The sequence below is a fragment of the Citrus sinensis genome, chromosome 1, assembly GCF_022201045.2.
Source record: "Citrus sinensis cultivar Valencia sweet orange chromosome 1, DVS_A1.0, whole genome shotgun sequence".
NCBI lineage: Eukaryota > Viridiplantae > Streptophyta > Magnoliopsida > Sapindales > Rutaceae > Citrus > Citrus sinensis.
The window spans coordinates 1,155,979-1,178,547 of record NC_068556.1 but is presented as its reverse complement, the minus strand read 5'-3'; the positions used below and the strand labels follow the sequence as shown (position 1 = coordinate 1,178,547).

Below are 22,569 nucleotides of genomic sequence, written 5' to 3'. Positions count from 1 at the left end.
ACAATATGTAAAAGTACCATTAAGTTAGGTAAATTAACATGAAGCTAAAATAGTTATGGAGAGATCATTTGTCGACATGAATTTTCCCATTTCCAGAAAGTTATGTGCATGGTCATGCCTTAGAGAAACTGTTTGTTTAAACCTAAGAAAACATGTAACTTTATGTCAAAACATGCCTTTGTGTCAAAGTTCAACTCAATTGGGTCTAGAAAAAGGGAGAAAAAAAAATTTTCTGTTCCCCAAAAAAAAATAAAAATTATTTTGTGAACACGACCACCAACTTGAGCTATATCATAAGTGTTAAAGTGATTTTCTTAGCTTTCACTCGTTCTTTCTATTAAGAGTTGTCTAATTAAATTTTAGCTAAATACAAATATACGTCAAAGTAACAGCTTGTGATAATCAAAAGACAGATTTTTTTTTTTTTTTAGTGTTAGTTGGTTCAATTATTAGAATGTTTAGGATGATAATAATACAACAGATTTAAGTTTAAAATTTTAACCAATTGCTAATATTCATAAAAAAAAATGTACGATTTTAACGGAGCTTCAGGCACTGCTTCGGCTTCGTCAGCCCAACATGTTAAAATCTTTGATGAGCATGACGAGGCCAAGAGACTGTAAAGCCTACATTCAGTTCGGCTTACAATTCTTGAAGAGTTGAGCTTTTAACACCCCTAAAATATCCGTATAACACCCCTTTTTAATTCCCTAAAATTTCTATTTTAATTTACTAACCCATAAATTTAAATTAATAATCTTGTCATTAAATTTCACCCTAAAAAGAATATTTCTTTTATTTTTTTTATAAACCACGTGCAAATCCTAAAAACTTAAATTATTTTCTTTCTTCTTGCTAAATAATCTTTATTTTCATTATTCTAAATTCTAAAAAAATATTTTCAATTAAAATTTAAAATATAAATATAAATATTTGAAATGGGGTGGGTGTGAAAATATTGTTAGAGAATAATTTACTTAATTATTTAATCACATTTTCATTCAAAACAAAAAAGGAACTAATTTATTTTTGGTATGTGGCTAATTTTAATTAAAGAGGGATTTATAAGGAACTTAGAGGGATGTCAAAATGCCTACTCTTTTTAAAACTATTAAAATGTTATATATTTGAATAGGCCTTTTGACGCTCGTAAAAATTCATCTTAAAACTCTTTTTCAATTGAAATTACTTAAATAACCTAACGCACATTAATTCATTTATTGTTTGAATGGAAAGTTAATTAAATACTTAGATAAATTATTCTTTTAATAATTTTTTTACACCCACCAATTTCATAATTTATATTTATATTTTAAATTTTAGTTGATTTTTCTTGAGAAATTATAAGATTTTAGAGTTATCAAGACAAAAATAATATAATAAAGTTTTTAAGATAAATTTAATATTTTATGATTTGTATGCCATTTAAAAAAGATTGATAAAATTTTATGAAAAGATAGTTAATTTTAGTTTATGAATTTGTACTTTATTAATTAGATTGAAGGTATTTTAGAAAATAAATTCAAAATGGATGTTATAAAGATTTTAGAAAAGTGTGAAAAGCTCCACTCTAATTACATCTTTTCGTTGGGGAATTTTGGATCCCACCACATAGGCGTAGTTGATGAGAGTGAAAAAAATGCACCACCTAAAATAAAAATGAGTTTTCACACATTAGAGAAATTGAAAGAAGTAAAGCAAAGCAATCCATTTAATTTGTGCACATCATTTGTGTGGACAATAGAATAGAATCATCTTTTGATTTGAGTTCTATTAAACTTTTAAAGATACTTTATTATGTGTTTTTTAGTGGTAGTGTATTGGTAAGATTTAACTTTTTTTATTTCTTTTATTTATTAACTATCAATCAGCACCTAAATTATTTGCTCAAAACATGATCAAATCAAGAGAAAATCATGACTTGTGGACAATTGACAAACTTTGATTGCCTTGAATGTACTATAAATAAGGGCATGTAATAAGACGCAATACACTTCACATATTTTTTTCCTTTCATTTATATTAGAGCTCGCCTACCAGCACTCTTCTATTACTCTTATAATACTCCTATTATATTACAATTACAAATAAGAATAAATACAAAGATAATTAAGTAATTAATCCCACTTATATTTTTCTCTCGATTCAATTTATTTTATTTGCATGGTATTATTATTATTTTTATTATCATTAAAACAATCTGAATTTAAGATGTAAGTTTCTAACCCAAAACAAAATTCTTATGATAAACATAGCAACCAAATTAGGATACAACTTATCAAACAAATTATATAGATATTTTATCCCACTGTAAACAATTTCTTAAGGATTCTCACACTAATTCTTGTAAATAAGTTTAAAGGTGAAATAAAAATTGTACTATACCCATAAAATATTCATTATTTTCTAAGATTTTTTTTAATTTTTTTAGAAATTAAATAATAAAAAAATTTGAAGAGAATAATACAGATATTGAGACTGTAAAGTGAAAAAATTATTAGAAATTGAAAGATTTATAAATGAAAAAAGTGTTTATTGAAAAAAAAGGCATCTTTTGTGTTAAACGAAATATAATTGGAAAATGGGTTACAAACTTTTAGAGGGGGGTCAATAGTTTGACTTTCTATTTAGACTCATACCAAATCTTAATTTTTTTTTTTTTAGAAGAAAGAAACAATCAAAGAAAGCTTGTGCTAGTACTTAGGTGTGCCAAAACACATAAATGAACCAGATCATAAATGAATTGCGTCAGAATTTGAGGGATTCAAATTCAAATCACTATTAAACGAATGGTAACTTTAGGATTCAGATTTGATTCATTTATTAGATGAATATTTGCTTTGTTTGCTATACAAAATTAATTAATTGAATCAAATTTGGATTAGTTTATAATTCATTTTCAAAAATAATAATTAATAAGCAAAAATAAAATAGAAAACCACAAAATTAACATCCCATAAAATACAAACAAATTTTAAACCAATAAACATACCAATGATTTCAAACTCGAATCCGATTCATTTACTTAACAAATCAAATCGAATTCATCCATTTGTTAAACGAATCGATTTTTTTCAAACATAAACTTGTTTAATTTGAAAAAAATCGTATCGAATAAACGAATCCTGACTCAAATTGCCACCCCTATTAATAATAGTCACTTAATGTGAAAGTAATTTGGTTTATATTTTTCATCACATGTGAACAGGGGGGAATTCAGATACAAAGTGGGCATCAAAACTTAAGATTGGAGACAAAATTAGGATCAGAATAATGTAATCAAGTAATCTAGTAAAATTATAAAAGACCGAGGTTGCAACAAAACGGATATGGACCAAATTACTAGTCCATAATGTAATTCACAACCAGCAGAGTTTTTTTTTTTTGAAATGGAGAACTTTGATTAAGCACTTAAGGGAAAAGACAAGCATAGTTGCATGAGCTGGAAGTTCTTCCAATCAAGTTACACACCCCATATTGCTAATAAGATATTTAGCTAATTTATGAACGGTCTGGTTGGTATTCCTCAACACATGAATGATTTTGAAGCGATCTTTCACAACTATACAATTTTAAATCTAGACAATTAATCATGATATTTCCTTCATATTTCTTTTTAAACCTTTTACCAAGTTGACAACAATCTTTGAGGTTGATTCAACAAGCAGAGTTGCTAGTTGCGCTTATAACTGACTTAATTCCTTTGTACTCTTGCATGTAAGTCTTACATGATCAAAGAAAGCAACCTAATTTTCTTATAATATGGCACTTGTGCCTTACAACTTCAATGAAGTTGCTTTCGCAGACCCTCTTAAGGACCAATATTCATTCTCGGGAAAATGACACCCTAACTCCTAAAGTGTCTTGATGTAAAGATAAAAATCCTAGATATTTTAGAAATTGACAGGCGAGTCCCTTTTTCGATTTGTTGTTTTCTTGAAATCGATATACTATTTTGTATGTCTTTAAAAGTGGAATTGGATGGCATGTTCAATGTCCCCCAATAACATTTTATATTTTGATTGCTTAAAAATATCTAATGAAAGTAAGACTCCGTATCTGTTCTTGGACCACTCGAAGGGTACATGCGTATCGGCCTAAAATTGGGGAAATTTATAAAAATAGCCGTAATATTTGAAAGTTCTGTTCTAGGGTCTTTTTATCTAAATCACGTCCAGCTTCCTTTTGTAGGCTTCCCTTTGTTGTAAATTGGCCTGCTTTTGTTTGATTTCCTAACTTCTCCAGGATGACCCCATAATTAAGTTCAAATTACTCATGTCCCAATAAAACGAACGGCCAATAGAATCCAAACCAAACAGCAAAGCAATATTGAATGTCGATTTTACCATAGGTCTATGTCCCCTATAAATGTTTAGCCTCCCATTATGCTCTTTGTCAATTAGCTCAAAGAAAATATCAACCATGGCCAAATACAAATTCATGTCACCTTTAATTCCAGTGCTCATCGTTTTCACTTTTGTCAAAGACTGTCACTCAATCTCTACAGCAATGCCTCCAGATCATCCTTGGCCAGCCCCAGTACCCCCTTCACCTTCTTACATCGCTGGTCCGGGTATGGATCCTTACACGGAGGTAACCCCATATCCTGTGGTTCCAGCCTCGGATCCTCACACGGCAGTACCCACATCTCCAGTGGTGCCCGCCCCGGAATCTTACCTCGCGGTACCTACGATTCCTGAGTTTCCAGCTCCGAATTTCTCTCCACCCGTATCCGAGCCTGGGCCCACATCACCGGAACCATATCCATCCCCCCCGGTTCCACGTCGTTTCAGAGGAATCAAAGCAGCATATTGGCCATCGTTTAATGACTTTCCAGCTTCTTCAATCGACACGTCTTATTTCACTCATATTTACTACGCATTCCTCTTGCCTGAGCCGAACACTTTCAAACTTAATGTCACTTTATTAGACCACGCAAAATTACTTGAGCTAGTAGGCACCCTTCGTGTCCAAAACTCACATATCAAAATTCTTTTATCAATAGGAGGAGGAGGTAGCGACCCAAATGTGTTCTCCAAAATGGCTAGCACTAAAGAAACTCGTGCAATATTCATAAATTCAACAATTGAAATTGCAAGAAAGTATGGTTTTGATGGTGTTGATTTGGATTGGGAATTTCCAGCTAATGATCAAGATATGTCAAATCTTGCATTGTTATTTAAACAATGGCGAACATCTATAAATCAAGAAGCCAGGATCACTAATACTTCACCTCTTTTATTAACTGCAGCGGTATATTTTGCTTCAAGATTTACAATATATGGTGGACCTAGAGGTTATCCAATTGAGGCAATTAACAAATACATGAATTGGGTTAGTCCAATGTGCTTTGATTATCATGGGTCATGGGAAAATTTCACCGGGTTACATGCCGCACTAAATGATCCTAGAAGTAACATTAGTACAAGCTATGGAATCGGGTCATGGATTCAAGCCGGGGTACCGGCCCAGAAGCTGGTGATGGGGCTACCATTATATGGGCGAACATGGAAGCTTAAGGATCCGGATGTCAACGGAATCGGCGCTCCGGCTTTGGGAGTTGGACCCGGTGATGGAGTCTTGACTTACAATCAAATTGTTAAATTTAACATGGAGGGTACCGCAGCTGTTGTGTTCGATGCAACGCCTGTGGCTTATCATTCTTTTGCTGGGGACTCTTGGATTGGGTATGATGATGTGCTGTCCATTAAACTCAAGGTTCAGTTTGCCAAATCAAAGGGCTTAGGTGGGTATTTCTTTTGGGCTATTGGCCAAGACAAGGATTGGACTCTCTCAAAACAAGGTAGTTTAATATCAATTTCTACTTATACTACTTACTATTTATCATTTTAATTGTATAGTTACGAAATAATATTCCATTTTAGATCAACTTTAACATAGTCATTATCCATTTATAAATGAAATGTGAGTTACTTTTTGAGTAATTAATCTATCTTATACTTTGTATTATGGTTGGCTCTGCAGCTTCAATAGCATGGCGATGACGATGATACCGTTTGGAAGCTCCTGGATTTCAACGGGTTAAATCAAAATTTTATTTCATTTACTGCATCATTCTCCTCGTTTTGATTGAAGGTTCAAGTCTTTTTATGTGTATTATGTGGTGATAAAGTAGATTTTTAACTAAACTTCAAATGAACTATATTCAAGTAGGTTAAAATAGACTTCTGATTGTATATCAATAGAATTGTAATGTAATGTAGTGCCATGTAATTTATAATCTTAATTATATATGACTGCACGTGATATATCATATATGGGTGACGGGTGCTTATTCAACCATTAACAACCTCCGTTTTGTTTTTAAATAGAGAATGTCAAAGTTTAATTTTGCATGAAATTTATGTAAATCATTTTAGTTAGTAAATCATTGGAAAGAAACTGGAAATAGAATATTTTCTTTGCCTTTTCCTTTTTGGGCTTTGATACCATACAATTCTTGCTTTATTTTTTAATTTTAGAAACATAACTAAGAAGCTTTGACGATGTAGAATTATTAACTTTTGGGACCATCACTCTAGGAATATTTAATTGGTTGGCATATACCAAAGGTTGCTTTATCACCTGCTTTGCGGCTTGTAAATTGTAGTTGTGATTGTAAGACTTCTTTCGGCACAATTCGGTCTCAAAATTGATACCGAAACATGAATTAGTTCACCAACCTCTCTTTTACCATTACAAATATTCTCTGCTTTTCTTTATTTATTCTTCTTGTTAATTCATGGCTTTTCCTTTGCATAATCTTTCCTTTTTGGGCTTATTATGAAGTAGTTCAGTAGTTTGTTTTCCCCCCTTAAAAAACCTTTCGATAAAATTCTCTCAAAATTCTTTTTTCTAATTGTGTATTTTTATGAATATACGTATTGTATTCTAGTCATTTGAACAAGAATTGCATTAGTCCCATGATACTCCCATCTGCTGCAACAATAATATCACCCAAATGTCAAAGAATATATAAATTCTGACAAGATGATTTACCTCTCTCAATAATGTGAACCTCTTAACAAATAATATTTTATCATTGCATTTGAATGCATCAAAGAACTGAACGAGTTTCAACATTCAACAAAATGCTTCCTTTATTTTTTTTACACGATTAATATAAATAAAAATTTCCCATTCTATTCCTGTCCTTGTTTTCTGTTCCATGGTTCTGCCAAATCCCATAAAATATTAGCGAAGCATACATGTTTTTGAAGTGTCACAAGATATGTCAAGAAATATAATATTGAAAGGGAAGATTATTGGAAGGCACTCAAAATGTTTTAATATTGTGAGCATATATCCATTATAGGAGACAATGTTAGCTAAACTTAAGCATACATTAGCATTTTATGAAGCATGCTAAGTTGTATTCTTCCCCCCTATGCCCCTTAACAAGCCAAAGCAAACTCATGTGAATTCAAAAAGCAAGGAATCTTAAGATTTTGCACCAACATATGAATCTTCTAAAATTGTTTATTAAATGACATAGGGCAGTAATATATGAACCATGTTGGAAAGAGAGAGAGAGAGAGAGAGAGAGAGAGAGAGAGAGAGGCTTTTGATGTCATACAAAATTGAAAGCCAATATTAGAATAATTTTTTTGAAAGGCAAAATTAGGATATTATTGGATAGTCAAATGATGGTGCCCTATATAATCATAAATAAACTTCATTGGGATCTTGTTTGTATCTTCGTTGTGGTGTAGGATCCTCCACAATATCAAAAAGAGCACTCTCCAATGTAAAATAACTCCCTCTTCCATCTTTCAAGATCTGGATTAAATTATTTGTCTAGATCATGCCTCATCACAGCTCACAAATTAATGACACAAAACTATACATTGAAACCACCCACCAAAAAATATAAATAGCTAGGTACAAGCATTTATATTTTTTCTTTCAGATTATCTTTCAATTAATTTACTTCTGTCATAATTAATCAGAATTATTATTAAGACAATTGTTAGTTAGGTCTAATATGACGCAATTTGAATAATTAAGCTTAAAATGGGTATCTATCTCCAAATAGTTGAATAAAATTAAATATCAATTCCCCCCACAATACAGTACACACAAAGAATTTAAATCTTTGCTCACATATGCTAAAAGGGGATTTGATTTATTACCCGAATAATGAATGGCCGGCCGAGCATTATAATATAATATTTCCTTTCTTATTTCTTATTCTCTTGTGTCCCTTGAACAGTTTTATGGATTAAAGCAAAGAAAGAAGAAAAAGGACATGATACCAGATTGATTGAGATGGAAGAATGTCGTGGGCATCAATATTTAACTTGGGGGAATTATTAAATGTGCTTCTTGATTAATGATTCGGACGGCCAAAGTGATGATAAAAATCCCCTCAATCAAGAAAAAAAACATCGCATCAACTGAATGATATGGAATTACTTTTCCTAATTCACTTTCTTATCTGGAATCCACAATCTAAGAGTTACTCCACCAACAAGAGATGGACGGAGATAGTTCATAGTGCGCACATTCAAGCTATAGCATGCATTAACTTATTTAGTGATGGCTACTAATTTCCTTAGCAATTTTTTTTTTCTTTTTGGATCTTTTTTCTCTTGTACAAATTGGTCTCATCACTAGATATCACTTCACTCTCTCTACCAACCTTCAAAGAAGTTGCTATCATGATTTGTAGGTCGTGAGCCCTATATACTTTTTATCCCCACCTCTCTCCTTTTTCATTGCATGCCATGCATGACAAGATTGCGCGTGACACTCAAGTGGAGGTTGATGATAAAAACTAATTACCTATTGGCAGCGAATCACCCCATGGTAGGATTGTGATAGTACATGTGATTTAATTTGCTTTACTTGTATATATAGACTTTTGTTCTAAACATTCCAAAGTATATTTAATTCATTTTGATTTAGATAAAATGATTGGATACACCGTACACCCATCCCATGTATATATTTTTCTCTTAATGTAAACTGTAAGTTCTCGAATTTAACACTTCAAGTTTCAAACCGAATAGTTCAGATTGCAAGTTTAATGGATCGGGTTTCAAAAGGTATAAGGATTCAAAATTTAACGTTCCATACTCTAAATCTAGTTGGTTTAGGTTATAAAGCTAGCCTACTTATATCAAAAACATTTATAGTATCAATATCCTATATATCTTACAGAAACTAAGTCCCACTGTGTTAAAATTATATTCCTAGGATAGGATCGCTTTGTTATTCACACACACACACATATATATATATATATATACACACACAGAGAGAGAGAGAGAGAGAGAGAGAGAATGCTCCATTCACTTCCTTATAGAGATAATACTGCAACGGTGGCTTTAAAGGAGCTAATCTTGTTAATAATTAAATTCTGTAATTTTTGGTATTTCATTTACACAATCATGAGAGCAGAATTGTCTTGTAACATTATATTCATATCGCAATCATATTTGCATCCCTTTACTTTCCATCTGCTCCTTAGCTAGCGGCATTGCTGTGTTGGACATCATCAAGTCATCATTAACAACGCCCTCAATTATCTATAATTTCAGTTTTCTTTGGCTATCAACAGTTTTTATAGTTATTGTTATTATTAAAACTTTACTATTTTTTTATTTCTAAACAAAGCCTTTAATAAAAATGATCAATTAGTTTTTTTTTTTTTTTTTCATAGTAGTTCACTTTTAAAGTATGAATTTTAGACAATACAATGTTATTAAGAATACATACTTTGATTGAGTCAATCTCAATTTTTTTTTAGATCAATTCTAAATTTCTAATTCAATTCAAAAAATGTTGAATTAATATGTTTGGCTTTAGTTCAATTCGATTCGAGTCTTTAAATTTAAACAAAACTCAAAAAAAGAAAAAACGAATGTCGAATTCAAAAAATTGAACCGAAGCAGTAAAACAGAGCTAAGGTATATTATCGTATTACAATAAATAAATGATATAAAGCTGAAATTGGTATTTTGTAAGAATTTTAATTTGACTATGTTAGCTCATTTGGGATTTGGAAAAGAACAAAAAGTTGTGTATAAAAAGGGCAGTGGTTGGATTGTCAAAACAAGGGTTTCCGAAATAATAAAAAAAGGGTTAATTATGCTACAATATTAATTAATTACCCGATCATGTTTATCCTAATTTATGGAATTTGACGTCCTACGCTATGACTAAAAACACATTAAAAAAAAAAAAAAGGCCTCTAATCCTGTAAAGAGAAGAATCTTTACACAGACAAGAACAAGACTGAAAAGCAATAAATTGAAGAATAATTTTATTAATATAAATAAATAGTGAAATTAATAAACAAATAAAAGACAGTTCCAAAACTGCCAATAGCCGCTTAGTCTCCACTGCATCTCCATCAGCCGCGAAGCACGCTCACGCGTGTCGCTTACTTCCTGCCATTTTCAGCTTTCACAGTGAAAAATCTTTGTGGACCGCGCCACGTGCTGAATTCCTATTGGCTATTCAACTTCTCCAATTTTTCACTTAAACGTCTTTTTGTTTTTTAGATTCTCTCCATGAGCATATGCTTCTGACCTCTTTTGAGCCTTGAGTTCTTGGATGATCGTGGACTGAAAATTTTACGTGGCTATAATAATAATGAACAAAATTCAAAAGTTGCACAAATTTATTTGGATGCCCAAGTTGAATTTGGATTTTAAATTTTTCTTTAAGTACAAATTTGCATTTATCGACATGTTTAAATTTTAAACAAAAATCGATTATTCAATTAGTAAGTATTAATGTATTTGTTCTCCTTAATTAGGATGTATATGATTCAAGTTATTTCGTAAGTATGTTAATTTTTTTTAACTATGTAGTAGTAGATTCGACTTCTTCTAAATCTAAATTTTTAAACTGCCCAACAACTGATTTAGGATGTTTTAATATATTTTTAATTATAAATATCAATAAATTATAATGTGATTAAAAAAAACTAAAGTTTTCTTCAAAAGTTATTTGAAAATGTCTCAATTCCTTAAATTTTTAAATAAAAATTTTCATCAAACTATTAATGAATCATATAAATTCTCTATATTATGTTCGTTTATATAAAAGTGAAAAAAAATCGTTATTTTAAGATTATTATTTTAAAAAAGATAAATATTAACAAAAGGACATGAATGTAGGAGGACTTAAGTGATATAGTTCAAAACTTATGACATCTAATTTTATTTCTACAAAATATCAAGGGCTCAGGTGAAAAAGAAATTTGTGGGGGAGGAATATTCCACTAAGCCCCACAATACGATTGCAAATGTGCAATCCACGTGGTTGTTAACTTGTTATAGCCCACCAAAAACAACGGTAACCTCCCTTGTAACTCGACTCGAGTCAGAGCAGTGAAGAACACGCGCAAAAAATTTCTCATAAAAAACAAGAATTTCCTATATTTCAGTCAACCAAAAATGGTAAAACAAATCTTTTCCATTAAAGCTATCAGTATTCACTCCATATCCAGCTTTCACAGTCCATGCATAGCTTATAGATTCCATAGTCTTTCACCCCTTTTTTTTTTTTTTACATTTTCTTTTTGACAGTTAATACTTAATAACACAGACTCAACTCAACTCATTTTTTTAAAACTTATAATTTCCAAAAACTTTCATTAATCACGTTTCATTAATCATTAATCTCTCTCTAATACTAATATAGTTTCTGGGTTCTGCTCAAAACGTAATCTTGATTTCAAAGTTACTCTTTTTCCTTCTTGTTCCCCTTCTTCGAGCTTAGATTTTTTTTCCCCCAAAAACAATGACCGTAGAGCATGTAAATGGTGACCAGTTTCCCAGTGGCTTGAGAGTTTTGGCTGTTGATGATGACCCAACTTGTCTTTTGCTGTTAGAGACTCTGCTTCGTCGCTGCCAATATCATGGTTTGTTTTCCATCTTTGAGTTTTCGTTTATGGGTTCTTGGATTTAGAATCTTGTAATGACTTTGTGTACATTCATTTGATTGGATATGTTTAAGTTTTGTAAGTGTTTGATTTAATTGCATGGAGAATCTTCTAAAATATCATTACTGATTTTTTCTACTTTTTTTTTTTTAATTGGGATACCTGAGGTATTAATCTTTTGGCTTTATTGAGTGTGGATTTGTTGCTTGTGTTAATGAAGGATTTAAATTTTAAATATTAGTTGTTCTATGCTTGGATCTGTAATATCTTATAGAATTTTGAGACAAGTGACTTATGTCTGGATTTATCTCAGAATGAATCTATGGCTAGTCTTAGATTTGCTGCTGTTTGATTTCTTCAGTTCGGTTGTGTTTGTGAGTTTGTTGAATATTTGGAAAATCTGAATAGGATGGTTTTATTCGAATGTGAATTTTTGGGTTTGGGTTCTGCAGTTACAACCACAAGTCAGGCAATCACGGCTCTGAAGCTTTTGAGAGAAAATAAGAACAAGTTTGACCTTGTTATCAGCGATGTGCATATGCCGGACATGGATGGTTTCAAGTTGCTTGAGCTTGTGGGACTTGAGATGGACCTACCTGTCATAAGTAAGCCAAAAAGACATTTACATGGCCTTTAGCTTTCTCAGCTTTTTTAATGTTTGCCACTGAAATGAAGTTTTAATTACTTGAGCTAAAATTATATTCAAAATTCAATATAAAAGCATTGGAGTTTTGTAATCTTTTGAAAAGTTATTTTTAAGTTATTTTTTATTTTTTGGTAATTTTCATTCTCGTCATTTGAATATTTTCCTTAAAAAACATAACGCGATTTTTGGAAATTTTGGATTTTTTTTTTGTTATTCTAATTGAGTACTTCCAAATTGATTTTACAGCCACATAACTTTGTTGACACACATGTTACAAATGGTAGAAAAATTATTCAACCGGATATTTTAATGGTAAAATGTAAATGTTTTCAGTGTTGTCGGGAAATGGGGACCCCAAGCTTGTGATGAAGGGAATCACTCATGGAGCTTGTGATTATTTGTTGAAACCTGTTCGGATTGAGGAGCTGAAGAACATATGGCAACATGTTGTCAGGAGGAAGAAAATTGATGCAAAGGATCAGAACAATTCTGACAATCAAGATAAGCCTCATAATGGAAGTGGCCAGGCTGAAGGAATGGGGAATTCTGACCAGAATGGAAAGCTCAACAAAAAAAGGAAAGATCAGAATGAAGATGAGGATGATGAGGATGATGAGGATGACCATAATCATGAGGATCCAACTACCCAAAAGAAGCCTCGGGTTGTTTGGTCAGTGGAGCTGCATCGCAAGTTTGTTGCGGCTGTTAATCAGTTAGGCATTGATAGTAAGTTTTTAATTCCTCATCCTTGTGACTACTTGAAACACAATTTGACAAAACTATTCAAGAATTTTCAATTTTATTGGGCACATGTTAGTAAACCTACTTTATTGTAATGTCGCCTTATTTGTCGCTTGACATTTCTTGTTGTTCAAGATCCTTTTTGAGTTAGGAAACTCCAGAAATATTGATTTTTCGTTCAAAATTGATAACTGAGCAAAGCTAATCGTGCTGGTGAAAATAAAATCTTTCAATCTTCAGTTTGCCATAATATACATACATATATATATATTCTCATAAGCAACATTGTTCATGTATAATGCCTTTTCGTTATCTTGTCTTCTATTGCAGAGGCTGTGCCTAAAAAGATTCTAGATCTGATGAACGTTGAAAAACTGACAAGAGAAAACGTGGCAAGCCATCTTCAGGCATAAATTCTCATCTTTATGGTCTCTGTTCTGATTGTTGAAAAATCTTGTTCATGGAAGCTAACTCGGTTATATGGTTGCAGAAATATAGGCTTTACCTCAAAAGGATTAGCTGTGTGGCTAACCAGCAAGCTAATATGGTAGCAGCCTTAGGCAGTTCCGATCCTTCATATTTGCGGATGAGTTCTGTCAACGGACTTGGTAACTACCACACAGTGGGTGGACCTGGGCAGTTTCAAAACAGCACCTTCAGATCATTTCCAGCTAGTGGGATGCTTGGGAGATTGAACGCACCAGCTGGACTGGGTATGCATGGCCTTCCTTCTTCAGGAATGATTCCAATGCGTCATGCACAAAATTCGGACAACACCACTAATGATCAGGGCAAATTTCATCCAGCCTTACTTCCTGGAAGCCATAGTGGTAACATACTTCAAGGGATGCCAACTTCCTTAGAACTCGATCAGTTACAACTAAACAAGAACATTACTAGCATCAGTGAACTCCCCAACACTAAAGATAATACAACATTCCATGTTTCCAGTGGCTTTCCAGATGCAAGAATTGGCTTTGGTCGGTCAACTAATCCACTTCTTGATGTTAATAACAACCCCTTGTTTTTAGAAGGACATCCTCAAGAAGCCCACAGTAACAAAATGTTCGGAAATCAGTCATTGATGTCCTTAAATTCAGGATCTTCTTCACGTCTACCAGATCATGGGAGATGCAATGACAACTGGTCGAGTGCAGTTCAGTCATCTGGAATCCAACCAAATTCCTTTTCATTGGGAGGAGATTATAAACAGCCTACTCTGCATCCAGGTCATTTGAGAGATAACCTTTCTACAATGGCCTTGCCAATTGGAAATAGTCCGTGTGATGTTTCTTCTCTACATCCATTGTCCAACCGGTTTCAGGATCCCAAAGCAGATTTACAATTCCAGGCAGTACAGGATGCTCCTTGCCGCTCAAATGTAATGTTTAGCCCATTAAACTCTGCAGTATCTATTAACGGAGATGTGGGGCCTTTGGGTCAATGCTTGGACACAAATAAAACATTTTTCCACAGAAGCAACGAATTTGATTCACTTGGACAATCAAACTTCGTCGATCACTTCTCCATGAAGATTAATGAGGTCCAAAGGTCATCTATGCAGGCATCATCAAATCTTAAGGAAGGGTATCTCATGGGCCAACAGAAGACTCAGGGCAGTTATATTTCTACTAGTGTTGACTCCTTGGAAGATTTATTCATGAGTTCAATGGTGAAAGAGGTAAGGTCATATAATCTTGCTTTTAGTTCCTGTCAAAATGCCTTCATTAATAGTTTCTACACAACGTTAACAATTATAGTGAAGAATCTGCTCAATCTGTTCAATTGTCTATTGTTGTGGTTCCGCACTAAAAGGAGGAAATTCTCCATTTGATTAACAGGTGATGCTTTTAATCATTATCTGCTTTTACATTTAATGTAACTGCTTATTTGGAGGAGCCAATATAATAATATTGCATGATGGATCCTCAAATCAAATACCAAATCTAGTATTAGTTAGAATTGTGTGTACTAAGGTTTGTAAACAGGACTTTAATTGACTTGAGAAACGTTAGCTTTGGAGTTCATATCATTTTCCTTGCGTTCGAGTTAGCTTTTAGGACTTAACTTCATGAAAGCATCCTCAGGGCTCCCTTAGAATTCCTTATAGTCCAGACAGAAAGTATAGCTGTCATCAGTGTTACAAATCTTTCATGAATTATGTCTGGCCTCCTCTTTTAATTTTTCAAAAGCATGCCCCAGCTATTTAATGGTTTCTAATCAATCCCGTTTCCTTCATGTCAAACCCCAGCATTTACACAAAGCTGGAGAAATTTGCACACTGATTGTTCTTTCCTGTGTTGTATCTGGATTATAGGAGAAAGAATATTCAAGATACCTTAATTTTCCTAAACAAAATTTGGCTTTACAATTCTGATCCCATTATCATAGTTCATAATTCTTTCCTCAGGTATTTGATGATGATGTGATTTTGCTGTTGCAGGAACAAGATAAGGTGTTGGTACCAGAAGGCAATTTCGGATGCAGTAGTTATTCATAGGTCATGCATGTGAAAGTAGATCATAGCTACTAACCATAGAGAAGTAAGGATCTGCAGCGAAGCATTTTCTATGATTTTTTCCTCATGTAATTGACACTGCCTTGATATATGTATTCCGTTCTGCCTTTTTTAGCCTAATGATTGCTACTTGCAGTTAATAATCTTCTGTTCTTTCTTTAAAAGTACAGTCAACTCTTCTTGTTGAATGAGCACAAAAGCTCAAGCAATCTGTTAAATCCCTTGTTTATTTTCATGCTATGTTATGAATGTGCATTGTGTCAATGGACCTGACATTGCATGATGATGTTAATGACGATGCCACTCCTTTGCGCTTAGCTTCTCATTTTCGCTAATGCTATGTTGTGTGATTAAGACTATGTTAATATTGTTAAATTGTAGGATCTGAGATTACACAAAAGTGTGTTCAGTGTTTCGTTTGGCCGGGAAAAGTAGTAGATCGTCTTTATTACCAAACTGCATTGTCTTTATGGTACGTATTAGAACAATTATTGATCTCTAATAGTCTTTTCCAAGACACCCTAAATTGTTTCACCCATGCTTTACGTCCCATCTCAAACAAAAAGCTAAAAAAGACAGTGAGCATAAAGAAAGCTTTGCTCAGTGCTCACTGTAGATTGCGGAGAAAGTAGTGAGAAAATGCATCGAGGGTTTGCGGAAACAAGCCAATCCTCACATCAATGCCCCTCAAATCACTAGGGTTCTGCATGAAATAAGCAACCTGAGGGATTGGAGAAGCCAATGGAGATGCATAAGCAGCTTCTCCATTAAGAAAATCAATCTTGTGAAATGGCATCCTTGTCCAATCAGACAGTATAGTGAGCTCTTTAAGGGGAGGGAGGGAGCCTTGGGGGGCATCAAGTGCTTCAATATATCCATTCACATACTCATTGTTTATAGAGTTCTTAGCTTCCTTAATCTTCTCAACAATGGCTTCATGGCTCAGTTCTTCCAATTCTCCGGCCGTTAATGCAACAGAGGCTAGCACATATGCATTGCCGCTGAAACCTTTTGGCAGTGGTGGCACCATCTTGTTCCTTGTGTCCACAGCAAACTGCAGGCATACCATTGTTTCCTTCTTCAGTGCAAAGGCCTTAGTCCTTGCCTGTTCCGGCATAAACAAAAATATTAACCTAAGAATTTATTCAGTTATTTTAAGTGCTTTGTTCTTTTTAGCACTGGAAAATTATTAAATATACGATAACATTAATCTTATTAAACCCTTATAAAAAACACATTTTATCACAATTTTATACATCAAAATTTATTTAGATTTCGGTCAAATTCAAATTCAAATATATGTAGATTTCAGATAAAGAAATAATTGCTACCCCAATATTTTAATGGGTAGAATATTTGTCTGTAAGTTATGAACCGTAATTGTTTACCTCATAAACTTCTTATATTCTCTTACTAATAAGATTTATACGGATTAATTGTAAAAACAATGTTTTAAACATATTTCAATTGGTTGAAGAAAAAATAAAAGAAAACATATATGTTATTTGAATTTATACATTTAGATAAATTAGTAGTTTTCTGGTCTGGAATTTTAAAGTGCAGGAAAGTTTGAAAAAACTTTAAAACCGCACGGTTTTAAAGGCTTACAGTTTTAAACCTTTAAAACCATGTAGTTTTAAAGTTTTTCCATACTATCCCGCACTTTAAAATTCTGAATTGAAACATTTTTCTTAGATTAAATTCATATTTAAGTCAAATTCAGACCAATTTAATTTTATTTTATATAGCTAAACATTATACCTAAAAAAGTTGTGAAAAACAAAATTTTTCAAACTTACTACCCAAGATCCTACTTGTGAGTGAAAATAAATCTCAGTTGTACTGATTATTAATTATCATCAAAAGAAACAAGTCCAACTCCAAAGAAACTTACCTTCCAAAGGTGAGCAGCAACCAACTCAAATGATGAGCAAGAAAAATTACCTCTCCTTTCACCTAACACTTTCCTCTTCAAACTCTCAACGATTGCACCGCTAAGATGAAATGTTTTGAGAACATAATTAGAGCTCCCCATTTCTGAAAAATTTAGCCCACCAACTTCCGAATTTTGGCTATTAATCATGGTATTTTTTATCAACTGATACAAATGATCTATGGCTGCCGCCCTAGCCGCAGCCACAGGTGATTTTACTGTCCCAGCATTATGAACATGAGAAATATTATCGAGCACCATTAACCCTCTCTCATGCACTGGCTGATGATCGGAAACTGTAACTCCCTTTCTTTTCTTAATAGCTGAATTACAAGCCCATGCACTAAGAAAATCATAAGTAGCCGGGCCATCGAATAACGAGTGGCTTGTGCCAATGCCTATTGAATAGCCTCCACATGCAAACCTGGTCACCTGCATCAAATAATTTTGTCTAAAAGAATTTAGGTATTGAGAGAGCAGTCAAGAAAATTTTGATGGCTGGGTAATAAATATCATTGAACGTTGTGAAGTAAAAATTGTTTGTTATCATTTTACAAGCGGAAGGAAACAATTAGATATAACACAAAAGCTCGGCCATTAGTGTTTATACCATACACTTTGGCCATTAATTATTTGCCAAAAAGCTAAAACAGACGGAGTCCTAGAGCGAAAATTACACTAATAATCACTTCATGAATTTGCCTTGCTGAAAGAAAGCTTGCCGTGTTGTTAGGGCTTCCTGTATGTGAACATTCGTAAAAGCTAGGGTTTTATGTTTCGCAAAATTATATAGTGGGGCTGCGTGATAAAAACTTAAATTAATTTGCATAGAAACACACAAAACCATAATCAGGATTTGCTAGCTTGATCAATAAACAAAGCATTAACGTTGATTTTTCACCTTGAAAATTCTTGAAAAGTTTTCTGTGAGTTAACTTTATTGATTACCTGAGCAACAACAAGAGGCATTTCGGAGAAATTTCCATTAAAAACAGGCTTGTAAACAAGATTCTCAAAGAACTCATTGTATTGAGAGAGGTCACCAAGCTCTGAGAGCTTGACACGTGTCAGAGCCTCGACTAGAATTGCACCTTTGTTGTTGCACCAAATATTGAGCTTCCTATCACTGGGATTCAAGCTCATTAATCTGCCAGCAGCCGGGTACCAAATCGACAAGGTCTCTTCCAAGCCAGATTTCAAGCTACTAAAAACATAATCAAGGGACAAATTTTGGCAGTCAAATGTTGGCTTGTAAAAGAAAACTAAGTACATAAGCAGAGGACATTGCCTGTCCAAATTAGAAAGATTAAGAATTTTTTGTGGGGACAAAGATTTCGGATACACAGAAATTGACTTAGTAACACAAACGGCTGGGCAATTTTCGTGCTGCTTGGCCATTATTAATGAAGCTAGCTTGTTGCAGCTCTAGTTAGTAATAATATCGCAGGCCCTTGTGAGGAAATGACGAAGAGAAAGAGCTCGTGTTTATAGAGATATAAAGAGCTTAGATTCCTAGTAGTAGCCAACCTAGATAACCTTTGAATTTGTTAACTTAGATGCTTGCATGGTACTGTTCTTTTGTAGAAATAAGTTAAATTAGTCGCCGACTGTATTATCTGGCTCGCACTTGAAGGAAGTGACAACGACCCACTACCTGTCTCTATGCCCTAAAGATGAATATCGATTGATGGGTCCCAATGTCCAATCATGTGGGACCTTTTTAAACGCAAAATTAAGCAAGTAAAATTTTATCATCCATTCTACTTATTTATTTTTTGGTCATCTCCAAACCGGTATCGTTGTGTACATTAATTATGTGATCCTCAACATGTCTCTTGATTGATTTACATCATTAGAACTTAGGTAGGGATGGCAAAAATCCCCACGGGGATGGGTACCCTCGGGGATTTTCCCCATTCGGGGAGGGTACGGGGATAATTTTATACCCAATTTTTTTTTCGGGGAGGGGACGGGGAAAATTTTTTACCCAACTTTTTATTCGGGGAGGGGACGGGGATGAGGTGGAATCCCCATCCCCTACCCATTTCCCCATTTTAATTTTTAATTTTATTTTTATTTTTAAAATTACTAATAAATAAATAACAAAATTATAAATATTGTTAAAAATAATAAATATCAAAATAGTTGTATGTTGGGAAAGTGGTCACCCTTTGCCGGGAATTAGTTGAAGAGTATTAATTGAAGTTTTCACCAACTGTTTATTGCTTTGATTATACTGGTAGTAGTTCTTCTACTAGATCTACAGGGGATTCTTATAAGAAAGCAACCAAATGGATGACAGGTTTTAATGATTATGTAAACAATGGAGATTGTGCAGTTGTTGCAGATGAATTAGATTCATATTTGGATGAGAAAGTTATATCTCGGATGGAAGATTTTAATATTTTGAGTTGGTGGAAGACAAATGCTAATAGGTATCCTACATTAGCTCGAATTGCTAGAGATATTTTGGCAATTCCAATTACAACAGTTGCTTCTGAATCAGCTTTTAACACTAGTGGTAGAGTTGTGAGCTCATACCATAACAAACTTCATCCAAGCACATTGGAGGCCTTAATGTGCTGTCAAAGTTGGTTACGAGCTTACAATAGCGGTATGAGTTTATTTTAATATGATTAATTTAAAATCGAAAATAAAAAATGTATTAGACTATTAATTATTCGGGGACCGGGGACCCTCGGGGATCCCCTGTTATTATTCGGGGAGGGGATGGGGATTCTCTCAAGCAATTTTGACGGGGACGGGGAGGGGACGGGGACATATGCAAAACATCGGGGATGGGTATGGGGAGATTGGTCCCCTCCCCTCCCCTCCCCATTGCCATCCCTAAACTTAGGGTAAGTAAAAATGTGATACTTGATCCTAAAAATGCACCGGCGACTCAAGATTATTAAAAAGATCAGCATAACTAAAGATAACACCGGATCAAAATTCATTATATAGATAAGAGAATGACTTTACTACGTTGCTAGTAAGTATAGTCATCAACAATCCTTAGATACAAAATTTCTTTAAGGTGTAAGTGAGATTTCGTGTGTGTCTGTGTGTGTGCATGGAGAGGGGGAGAGAGAGAGAGAGAGAGAGTTTGTAACAAATCGTAAATAAATTGTATCTCACAATAGCTGTAGACACGTCATGCAGACAAATATTACCGGAATATTCATTGTGTGATCTCGAATTTTATCAGTTTTTCAAGTCTCATCCAATCATATTTTTTTTCAGCTCTTAATTTGAACAAAATTCAGTGTCATAGAAGTCTGCAGGTAGTGATGAGTGTTCGAAACTTCTTATTAGTAAAAGTTCTAAAAGAAAGAAATTTTCATAAGATAGACGTGCATAAAAATTTGTGATTTACAAGAATTATCTCGTCATCCGTGCAATAACTCAAAAAAAAAAAAAATTAACGGACATTTTCTATAATATTTTTAAGTATTATCAGAAATTGGTAGTCAAACACACATGTTATAATATAATTTGATGATCATACTAACGTAACAAGGATATGATCATCCAAGCCATTAACTTACCAATTCCCATGAAGAAGATAATCAAAATTATATAGAGAAAAGTCCCACATTCTGTAAGCTAATTTTGTCTTCATTGAAAGTTACAAGATTATATTCTATAGATACATACTTGATAAAACAAATAACTTGAAACAAAGGAAACAAAAGGAACAAGTTTTGTGTATGAAGAGAAAAGTAGTTTGTTGAATTGGAAAAACAAAGAAGAGGATGTGGGGATGAAGCTTGTTGGAAAAACAGGTTGGCTTAAGGACTAAGGGGAAGTTGGCTTGTGTGTGACAAAGCATGCGTGCACTTGAAGCCCAAACTTGTCGCTTCCTTTTCTCTACTTTTGCAGCATTTGCCTTATTTCCAGGGCTCTACCTTTTAATTTGTTCTTGGCTTTACTTTGCTTCATCTCTTTCTCATCCATCCTTTTTCCTTTGCATTATTATTATTTAATCAACACCACGACGCCAATATAGATATGTATATATATATATGAATACTCCTTTTGTCAGGGCCTATGAGCTTATGATCTATATCTATCATTCTATATAGCTATGTTTGAGTCTCAAAGGAATTGAATAATGTATTTTCACACACTGCTAGTGCTTACAGCTTTATATACACATAATTTATAAATATATTCATTCATTTATATATATTTACACTGATAATGCATTTCATACATGTTATGTGAACATGCGGATATTTGCATGCATGAGTGTTGCCTATGCAAGAATGACATTAAAAGAAAAAAACTTCTTGGCGACGCACACACACACACATTATAAGATTTGAGGAATTACAGTGAGTATATTATGACTCAACTGAATTATTCTCTTTCTTTCAATTTTCAAATAAAAAAAGGGAATGAATATGATGCTTGTGAGTTGTGCCATATAATATAGATAAAGAAAAGAAATTAACCCTAATGTATGGGTATTAAATGTGCTTCAAGTTGGAGGTGTGCCGGATGAGATTCGTTTATTCTATTATTAAAATTACTATGAATATGAATTAATAACCACTAATGGTGATCAAGGGAATTCCGGTGGAATATTTGGTGCATAATGTTCCAAATAGCCACTCAAATTTCTTAAAATTTTTTCATAAAGTTCTCAAGTTTTCCTATAAATTAAAGTAAATTTTTACAATTCTTAAGCTTCTAACATACAGCCCAACAGACAACACATATCACCTTAGCAAATATATACGTGGATATGATTGGTTATGAATAAAGAGGAAGGTAATGAAAGAATAAAGGTTGAGTGATCACTGTAAGATGAGTTTTAGGGAGAGGTAAAA

The 22,569-nt window shown here is 33.3% G+C and overlaps 3 protein-coding genes across 3 annotated transcripts; 2 read left to right on the top strand and 1 right to left on the bottom strand.

Moving 5' to 3' along the window:
* Window positions 1–4,202: 4,202 nt before the first annotated feature.
* On the top strand, window positions 4,203–6,310 carry LOC102621131 (class V chitinase CHIT5a-like). The gene is made up of 2 exons (XM_006483389.4): window positions 4,203–5,803; window positions 5,986–6,310. Exons 1-2 carry the CDS (start codon window positions 4,369–4,371, stop codon window positions 6,003–6,005), a joined length of 1,455 nt encoding a protein of 484 aa, XP_006483452.1. The 5' UTR covers window positions 4,203–4,368; the 3' UTR covers window positions 6,006–6,310.
* Window positions 6,311–11,401: 5,091 nt separating this feature from the next.
* Window positions 11,402–16,118, top strand: LOC102621408 (two-component response regulator ARR12). Its single transcript, XM_006483390.4, has 6 exons — window positions 11,402–11,875; window positions 12,349–12,501; window positions 12,876–13,268; window positions 13,614–13,690; window positions 13,774–14,964; window positions 15,727–16,118. Exons 1-6 carry the CDS (start codon window positions 11,755–11,757, stop codon window positions 15,781–15,783), a joined length of 1,992 nt encoding a protein of 663 aa, XP_006483453.1. The 5' UTR covers window positions 11,402–11,754; the 3' UTR covers window positions 15,784–16,118.
* A 71-nt stretch (window positions 16,119–16,189) lies between these two features.
* On the bottom strand, window positions 16,190–19,164 carry LOC102625549 (brassinosteroid-related acyltransferase 1). The gene is made up of 3 exons (XM_006483658.3): window positions 18,683–19,164; window positions 17,696–18,166; window positions 16,190–16,906 (listed from the first exon to the last, which is right to left on the bottom strand). Exons 1-3 carry the CDS (start codon window positions 19,130–19,132, stop codon window positions 16,409–16,411), a joined length of 1,419 nt encoding a protein of 472 aa, XP_006483721.1. The 5' UTR covers window positions 19,133–19,164; the 3' UTR covers window positions 16,190–16,408.
* Between the last annotated feature and the right edge of the window lie 3,405 nt (window positions 19,165–22,569).